Consider the following 9,258-nt stretch of genomic DNA (forward strand, 5'->3'; position numbering starts at 1 on the left):
ATTCATGCAAAAAACCATGTAATCATATCATTTAAGCTGAATTTTTGGCACGCACTCAATTTTAGGCCTCATTTTTGACTAATTTTTGCTTAAATTTGGCCAAAAAAAGTTTATTTGCCTCAGGTTGCCCCACTAATGCATGGTACCATCTGAAAGCTCAGACGATTCTCTAAACAATGGTAGAAGAACTGTTCTGGGGTTTTTTGGGGCTTTTTCAGAAAAAAATTCCAAAGTTGAAAAAAGGCCCAAATTTGATGGAATTTAGACTTACCTTGCAGATTTGAAAAAAAATTATTTTTTCTCAAACAAACCCCATTTTGAACATCTTTCTTGGCTCTCAATGTCGTGGCCTGGTGCAATGAGGTTATGGGGTACTAAAAAGTGGTCTGTTTTGGAAATATCATCAAAAAATGCTATTTTTCTGGAATTTTACTGGTATTTTCTGACAATTTCAGAAATTTCTGGCATTCGCGCCCAATTTTTTGGTTTCAATTTGACATAACTTTGGCTACGATCAATATTTTTTCATAATTCAAAAACTAAAATGATCAATAGCCTCAGGACTATCAATTTAAAAACATTCTAAACACATTCAACGATTATCTTTAGCAAAAACTCGAATTGGATGCCTCTAGACCTACATTTCAGCCATGAAAAATTTCTATGGAATGAGCCAAAAAAATTTTTCTGTGACTTATAAAGGACTAAAATTTGTTTAAAAATCAATATTCAACTGATTTGAAGTAAAAAATAATGTTTGAAATGATCTAAATTGATCACTGATGGTCTATTACAGTATGACCCCCTATTCTGGCCCACTGTGCTTCGTGAGCAGCATCATCATGGTTGACGGCCAGCTTGGAATCAAACTTAACAAACAAGATGTTCTAGACGCTGTTGCTCTAAGATGTGATGAGTGCATAACAAACATACCACAATTTTGTGGCTGCGAAGGAAAGAATCAACCATTCGGCCACAAATCTTCGCAGTTTAAAACAATTAAATTTTCGACATTCATTGTGACATTACCAGTCTAACTGCTCCCGTTGGTCAACTATTAACAAGTAAACTACAAAATATGATGTGCATGTTCAAAGCTTGCATAATTTCCTAAAGCGTGCCATGTGAAACACCTAACGAACTGTAGATGCAAATAATAATGGTTTAAACAAGGAAATTGTCAGAGCATAACTGGGTTCGTGTAATGCGACGGAGTACCATTTAACCAAGGTAGCTGATTAAGCAATTGTTATTATAATTGAACAATTATAAAACTGACAAACTTCAATATAAAACAAAGTAATCTATATTTGAAACAAATTACGGACTTAATATCATTGTAAAAGAGAAACTGATATCTAGTCTGGCAAAGTTGAATTTAAGTGAGTTGTTAAAATTTACAACTGGTCACGTATTTTATTATAACGATATTAATAATTAATTATAACTCGTGCAAGTCCGAAATGGGCCGTGTGCTGCTTCTAGGAAGTACATATGACAGTGCATATCAGCACACTGTTGGCTTTCTTAGAGACCTGATGAGAACCAAGCGGAAATCATGATTGCCTGGTAAGCAAGTTCACGATATTACATATAAGAAATCCGAACACAAAAATTAGGCTAGAGCGACATGCAGCGCTCGATTTCACAATACACTGCTGAAATTTTATCGACGCGCGCGTTGTAAATTTTAGATTTCATTGTTCATTAAATATGAAAGTAAAGTAAATTAAAGTTTCTTATATCGAGCTGCACATTCTTCTGTATCGTTTGTAATAACCCATATAGAGTTCATGAGTAGTATCAAGGCTGTCTATCGTACGCGTCAATCGTTTAACAAATTGTATATCGTATGTATAGTATTGTAGCGCAAGTTATTATTGTTGACCATTGTATTGACCGAGCCGCGCTCAAATATGATATTTTTTGTTTAAAAATTTTTATATTTACCAAAATTTTCTGCTATGCGCTAAATTTTGTTCCATTTTATGAAAATGTATTTAGCAATCGGCTGGCGCACATTATGAGGCGAAACCTAAACTAAAATCAACAAAGATTTACTAAACTAATATAGTCCTGCACGAGCTTTAAAGATCTTACTTGTGTTAAATCTTGATTGCGTGCAGTACTGCGAACTGTACTGCTTTTTAAATCAAAAATGAAGAAAAGATTGACATTTTCATTCAATTCACAAAAAATGAAATGTAAAATTACCACTGTAGATTTTTGAAGGACGCCGCGCGTATTTTCATGCCAGCTTCGTTTCGAGATTGCAGATCAGAGCAACTACCTAAAAAGATTAAAATCGTTAATCAAGGTAAATAAATAAAATTCATTTAATAGTTTGATATTCAGTTTAAACAGTAATAGCACAAACCTGAAAAATCATCACACATGGTGTTTTATTATATATATTATTATTTTATTATATATATTATATCTATGTTCATAATTCATAATAATAATTCATAATACATATAATCGAATAGAGATTTTGCAGAATGACAGGCTGAGCGCTGCCTAGAAAATAAAGGCCAAAACTGCTCCTTGCTGACTGCAGTGGGCAATCAAACTGTGCTTTTGTTAGTAGAGCATATTGGGCTATACTGGTTCTAACAAGTTTATTATCGGATGTTTACTTATATTTATTATGATATTATTATTCATTGTAATGGCAATAAATTAAAAATTTCCTTAAATTTTTTTTCCATATCATCTGAAAGTCTATTTTCCAATTTTTGAGATTTTAATTTTCAATTTTTGGCAGACACAACATCAAAACTTTTTTCTTAATCTAATTTATTGGTTTGTATAATGTTCGCATATTTGATATTGTTTGGATATTGTTGACGGTGTGTAACTTTATAGCTGGACTATAACCATTGTTTTGAGGTCTCCTAGATTTGTTTATGTAAATTTTGTAGATATTTTACTGTACTATTTTATATTGTATACAATTTTACGGACGAAATGATCCCAGGGGGGACTCCCAACCCACCGCTTCGGCGGGTAGTTGATGCACCGATCACAAGCAAGAGCCACTTTGGTCAACTTGCTGTGAGGTGTCTCAGCTACATGGGTTGGGGGTCCCCCCTCATTTTTTTAAAATTTTTTTTTTATAACCATTGTTTGACAAATTATGTGTTTATACTGCACTGTCTGGATTCAGTGGCGTAACAAATGCAAGTGCCCTTTTAGTTTACCCAAGGGCCTGGTTTAATGGGTGATACCCGTACATCGATTTGATATCGTCAATGAGTTGTTAAGCAACTCTAAACAAGTTTGTTTCTTTTAAAAAAACTCTAAAAAAACAACTCTAAACATGTTAATATATAATGTAATTAAGAAATAATGTAGTTAAGAAGCGTGAATTGGTAGGCAATCTGGTATAAATATTGAATTGTCAAATTCCCTTCAAAAGTGGTATAAAGGGGAATCTCATATCAGACTCTTATCTGCTAGCTACACATAGTTCCCCCTCCCCCAGCATTCTCCTTTTCATTAAATGGAATGCTTTGCAATGATGCACATCCAGTTGACGTAGCTGAATGATCAGGAAATGTGTGATTCAGGGTTTAATAAGGAGTGGCCCTGCCAAAGGCTCTAGGACATTCTAAGGGTTCCCACAGTACACTGCAAATCATAGTACTATAGTTTACTTATATATATTTTTCACTCTGTATCTACCATAGCACTAGATACTATGCTAATAAATTTTGTTCACTCAGGAACAGTTCTGATGTTTTTAGCATTGAATGGCGCTCACAGGTCCTCGTCAATATGTGATCGCCGCACAAAGTTCTGTAAATGCGCACCTTCAAGCTTAAATTATTCACCTTACTGAGGCAGTCAACCAACGCGCGGCTTTATTTTTATGATATGATATGTTTTGATTGTTATTAATAAATACCAAAATTTAAATTTGTTTTCCTAAAAAAATTTGTTTTCCTAATGAATGAGCTTATCAAATTTGTGGCTGAATGAATTCTGTTATTAACTATTTTTCAATTATCTGTTGTCAGACCTGTCATTCGACCCTTTTTAGAGATAATTGTTCCCCTGAAATTGCTGATGTGAGGAACCATAGTACTTTACTGTGTAATATTATTATACGATCTACTAACACATATCTTATAGTTATTCAGTATGCCTAAGAACAAAGGAAAGGGAGGAAAGAACAGGAGGAGAGGTAAGAATGAAAATGAATCAGAAAAACGAGAACTCGTTTTCAAAGAGCATGGACAAGAGTACGCACAAGTGTTGAAGTTGTTGGGTAATGGCCGTCTGGATGCACAATGCTTCGACGGAGTTAAAAGATTATGCCATATCAGAGGAAAGCTCCGCAAGAAAGTATGGATCAACAATGGAGATATTATTTTGATAGGGCTGCGTGATTACCAAGACAGCAAAGCAGATGTGATACAGAAATACAACCCGGATGAGGCAAGAAACCTTAAAGCTTACAAAGAATTACCAGAAACTGCAAAGATCAATGATGCCCAGATAGATGACGACAATGATCTAGACGGAATTGAATTCCAGGATGATATTGATGGCGAAAGTGACGAGGTAGACGAGGATAGGAATCTCATGTTGGATGATATTGATGATATCTAGCTTCACTTTTCTGATTGTTGTTAAATTGAAACTTTAGATATCTCCACTGAGTTTCTGTGTGAATGAAGGAACTGGAATGGTTGTTTAATAAAGTACCTAGAATTGAAAATAAATACTTGTCAAAACATGCTCTTTTTTATCATCTTGTTCATAGTGCTCAAAATGAGTTTTTGGAATATATGATTTATGAAATCCACTTATCTAATGCAACTTTACAATTTTACAACCATTTGATTGTCTGACTGCTACTTGAGAAATATAGGACTTTCACTATCAACATCAAATTTATTGTTACATCTGAGGCTGCATTTGCATTATAATTACAATTTATTCCAAATATCTTCGTTAATTTGAGTTTGTAAGAACTAAGAGGCCTGTTAAAGTACTCAATGTTAGTTAATCAGATTGTATTCGAATAATAACTCATATATTAATTTCCAGGTGCATGAGCTTGTCTGAAGAGCAAAAAAAGCGCATTGAAGCTAATAGAATCAGGGCTCTTGAGCTTAAAAGGCAGCGTAATCAAAAGACATTAACAAGTAATCATGATCCAGTCAATAAATGCCAATCTGAAACACATTCTATACCAAACAAATTCACAGCTCAAAATGTTAGAAGTGACAAGAAATCATTTAATCATAGCTGCAGTCTGACTTCAGCCAATGGTGCAAGTGCTGCGCAAACATCTGGAAATGACAAAGAATTTTCTCACCCAACTTCCAGTACTGTACAGCAGAAAATAGAAGAAAACCGAAAACGTGCCATTGCTTTGAGAGCAACTAAAACCTCATTAATACAACAGAACAAAAGTACCTCAACACCTGTCATCAACCAGCCAGTAGATCCGTCTAAGTTGCCACTCAAAGAGGTAGAGAATAAACCAGATCTCTCAACCAACCAGTCTTATGATGGCCCGGTTCACGTGGCTACCTGTTGTCTTCTCTCAAAAACCAGATTTTATGTATCAACAAAGTTCCACAGTCAACTTATTGCTGTTATAAAAAACATGCCATCTCGTAGTTATGAAACAGAAACTTGCAAGTGGTCTCTAAAAATTGATGAGCATGACAAATTTCTGCAATCTTGCTTGTTTTTGAGACCTCAAGTAAAAGTTGAGCCTCTTCCAAAGTTTATTTTATCATGTTTGAAGGACACCAAGAGACTGCAGCAGAAAATCAGCAATTCAAACCCTTTACTCGAAAAACTTTTTTCATTTCAAAAAGAGGGCGTGGAGTTTGTTTTATCACTGAATGGAAGAGCACTCATAGCTGATGATATGGGCCTAGGGAAAACAATGCAGGTATTGATCTTGCTATTTATTTCTTCCTTCTTTTGTTACTTATTTAATATGTATCTTGAACCTCTACTTTAAAAATGTTCAGCGTAATAATCACGTTGGTGGAAAGTAGTGAGTCATTACAAAAGACAAATCACTCAGGCACTGTGTGTGATGCAGGAGTATCGAGATGAGTGGCCTCTTCTCATCGTTTGTCCATCATCTCTTCGGTTGACATGGTGTGAGGCTGTTACTACTTGGTTACCTGATGTCACGTACGGTGATGTTAATGTCATATTAAAAGGTATTGCAATTTCTTTATGGATGAGGTCACGATTGTTTTAATACCTTCACTTCCAATTTTTCATTGATTAAATATTATTTGTAATAACATAATATATTCAGTTTAAGTCATTTCAGTGGATTTAAGTACTGTCAAGTGACATTTTGATTGCTCAGGTGGAGATATGATCGGCAAGGAGAAAGTCACAATTTTCAGCTATGATCTACTCACAAAATTTAACCTAAAGAAGAGGTTTAAATGTGCTATTGCAGACGAATCACATTTCATCAAAAACGGTATTAAACCTACTAAAGCTATACTAGACAATAATCCTTCTTATTTCACTATTTAAAATTTTCTCTCGCTAATTTTAATTATCAATGACTGGTTAAATAAAATATTTAACAGGAGCTGTACTTAAATTTTAGTTTCAACAGGAATTTATTGTGCCGGTATATTTAAACCCATTATTTCAGCGAAGACAGTAAGATGTAAAGCAGCAGCGTCTATTCTCCAAGATACCAGAAGGTGTATATTACTGAGTGGAACCCCAGCACTGAGCAGACCTATAGAGCTATACTCCCAACTCCAGTGTGTCAACAGTAAGTGTGGGGTTGCAGTGCACTATATTTATTATTATGTGATTGTGTATCAGTCGCCAAAAACAGCATTAAGATAAAAATGTAGGACATATTATACTGCAAATTTTGTGTTCTGCAACCTCCACAATTTAATGCAGTCTCTACTAGTCTCTGATATTCTCAAAATGTCAGAGACATTATCATAAGCCCAATGAAAGTTGAACTGTCAAAATAGATAAAACTAGTTTACTTTATATTAACATTGTTTATTTCCCCTGATAGGAAGAATGATGCCAAGTTTACAAGAGTTTGGTTTGCGTTACTGTGATGGAAAAAAGTCCAACTGGGGCTGGGATTTTACAGGCAGCTCTAACTTGGAAGAGCTGAACATTTTCATGAGTGCTAATTTTATGATAAGAAGATTGAAGGTGAGGATGGATAAGAGTATTATGCTTCAGTGCTATGTTGTAATTAACATGTAAAACTGAAGTTTGAAAAATTAAAATAATGCTCTCTCGTCATAAGTAGTTAATTTTGAACTATTAACAACATATATATGACATCAAATAAGTTTTTTGCGTCTCAGAAAGATGTGTTGGATCAATTACCCGCAAAAAGAAGAAAGAAGATTGTCATAGAAACTAAAATGTCCAAGATTCTAAACGCAGCAGCGAACAGTGCAAGCACTGCCTCCAAGGCAAACTATCAAGCCTGTTTATTCGAGGTAATATAAAATGTTAAACTAATTGTTTTTAATTGCATTTATTGAGCATTATTATGTAATAAGATGGAAAAGTTGTAATTAGATGTAGCCAGTCCACACCCTGGCTCCATAATATAAAGAAATTGTTTTAATTCTAAATGAAAAGCTCAAATAAACACTAAACAGGTGCTACAAACAGCTGAATAACATTTTATAAACCACAATTTTTATTTAATCACGCACTCTTACATATTTTATAATCTGACTTCTGTTAAAAGCGTCTAACACAAGTCCCCCTCCCAGTACTACAGTGAAACAGCTTCTGCCAAACTCCCGGGAGTTATATCCTACATATCGGAGTTGTTGGAGAGTGAGACCAAGTTCCTAGTGTTTGTTCACCACAAGACCATGTTATGTGGGGTTCAGGAGTATCTCCGCAAGAGTAATGCCAAGTTTATCTTAATTGAAGGGAGCACTCCCGCTGAGAAAAGGTACGTGCTTTTAGGTGGATAATTTGTCGTTATTTTAATGTAAAAACTAAGTACCAGTTCTAATTTATATTACATGCAAAGGAACACTTACTAATCTGTGCTGTTAGATGTTTTCAGCATAAACACTAGTTATGTTTGGTTAATCTTTCTAATTGTTGATATTAGTTAAATCAACCTATTTACAGACAGGAGCAGGTGGAGAGGTTTCAGTCTGATGAAAGCTATTTGGTGGCTTTACTCTCTTTAACGGCTGCTAACACCGGCTTCACTCTCACTTCCGCTGACACTGTTGTCTTTGCTGAACTCTTCTACAACCCTGGGGTATGTTGTTTATATAGATCACTTTGTTTATGTAGATCACTTTTTGCCCCAATAAGCCAGAAGGTGACGCTTCCTGTATCGTCGACTAGTTTTTACAACTTCTAAATTCGGTGCAAAATCTGTGCAACCTTCCATTAATTTACCAAACAATCCGGTAATTAACCAACAAAATACCTCCGCAGATCTTACAACAAGCAGAAGACCGTGTCCACCGTATAGGACAACAAAACTCTGTAGTTATCCACTATCTGGTAGCACGGAAGACCTCTGATGACATCATGTGGCCGATGATAGAATCTAAGCTCTCTGTTCTTGGAGATATGGGTGTTGGAGCTGATGATTTCAAGTCAGCTGAAGCCTCTAATTATAGCGTTCCCAGTCAGGGTGATCAGGCTCAGACTAATATTATGAACTTTTTCACCGCTAGAAGTAGAGAAGAGGGGAAGGAGGATGAGGACGGTCATTGTAGCAAGAAGCCTAAGTTAAACTGATAACTGTGTTGTTCAGCCTTTTAGTTTTTTGTTAAACTTCCAGTTTATTTAGTTTATGAATGAGAACATTGTTTTTACCATTCGATTTTAACACGAAAAGAATAAAATATTGGGGCATTTATATTTTGGAATCACTATTTTCAGTGTATATTACTTTTTAAACAATTACTTGTTCACAGTGGAATCACTATTATCAGTGAATATTTTTTAATCACAGTACATGCTTGTTTTATATATATTTCATATTATGTTGTAATTTGTGCGTTGGTAAAATATTTCATTTCAACTATTTAATTTTAATTCTACCAAGTCATGATATTACCATGTTAAATGTTAATCATGTACATAATTCTTGTAGTTGTACTGTTGAATTTCTACACTATTCATAAATAAAACCGAGATGTTGATATTCCAGACTGTTCTCCAAATTAAACTGTCCCTCAAGTCTATTTGTGTAGGATTGCAAAATATAAAGTACAAAAAGGAAAAAAATCT

The 9,258-nt window shown here is 34.6% G+C and overlaps 3 protein-coding genes across 14 annotated transcripts in view; 2 read left to right on the forward strand and 1 right to left on the reverse strand.

The window, feature by feature from the left end:
* The window catches only part of LOC134816236 (putative RNA-binding protein Luc7-like 1), a 75,786-nt gene that overhangs the window by 12,656 nt on the left and 53,872 nt on the right, over positions 1–9,258 (reverse strand). The window contains exon 1 of one of the 12 annotated variants that reach the window (XM_063824982.1): positions 5,172–5,181. The exons of 7 other annotated variants lie outside the window; for them this stretch is intronic. The gene's annotated coding sequence lies outside the window, so the exon portion shown is untranslated. Of the gene's footprint in view, positions 1–933; positions 1,080–5,171; positions 5,182–9,258 lie in introns of those variants that run through there. 4 more of the 12 variants (XM_063824991.1, XM_063824983.1, XM_063824986.1 and 1 more) reach the window with 4 other exon arrangements.
* Positions 4,114–4,846, forward strand: LOC134816244 (eukaryotic translation initiation factor 1A, X-chromosomal-like). The gene has a single exon (XM_063825000.1). The coding sequence runs from the start codon at positions 4,147–4,149 to the stop codon at positions 4,615–4,617; it is 471 nt and encodes a 156-aa protein (XP_063681070.1). The 5' UTR covers positions 4,114–4,146; the 3' UTR covers positions 4,618–4,846.
* Positions 5,003–9,241, forward strand: LOC134816234 (SWI/SNF-related matrix-associated actin-dependent regulator of chromatin subfamily A-like protein 1). Its single transcript, XM_063824977.1, has 9 exons — positions 5,003–5,917; positions 6,056–6,197; positions 6,353–6,472; positions 6,653–6,778; positions 7,040–7,185; positions 7,344–7,481; positions 7,764–7,951; positions 8,137–8,272; positions 8,455–9,241. The coding sequence occupies exons 1-9, from the start codon at positions 5,063–5,065 to the stop codon at positions 8,761–8,763; spliced, it is 2,160 nt and encodes a 719-aa protein (XP_063681047.1). The 5' UTR covers positions 5,003–5,062; the 3' UTR covers positions 8,764–9,241.

Source organism: Bolinopsis microptera, chromosome 6 (assembly GCF_026151205.1).
Source record: "Bolinopsis microptera isolate Bmic1 chromosome 6, MBARI_Bmic_1.0, whole genome shotgun sequence".
Taxonomy (NCBI): domain Eukaryota; kingdom Metazoa; phylum Ctenophora; class Tentaculata; order Lobata; family Bolinopsidae; genus Bolinopsis; species Bolinopsis microptera.

Excerpts from the sequence above, each read along its gene's own strand:
- LOC134816244 (XM_063825000.1), top strand. The coding sequence starts at position 4,147 with ATGCCTAAGAACAAAGGAAAGGGAGGAAAGAACAGGAGGAGAGGTAAG.
- LOC134816234 (XM_063824977.1), top strand. The coding sequence starts at position 5,063 with ATGAGCTTGTCTGAAGAGCAAAAAAAGCGCATTGAAGCTAATAGAATC. Across the intron at positions 7,186-7,343 it reads TTATGATAAGAAGATTGAAG|AAAGATGTGTTGGATCAATT; the intron begins GTGAGGATGGAT and ends TTTGCGTCTCAG. Across the intron at positions 7,952-8,136 it reads AGCACTCCCGCTGAGAAAAG|ACAGGAGCAGGTGGAGAGGT; the intron begins GTACGTGCTTTT and ends ACCTATTTACAG.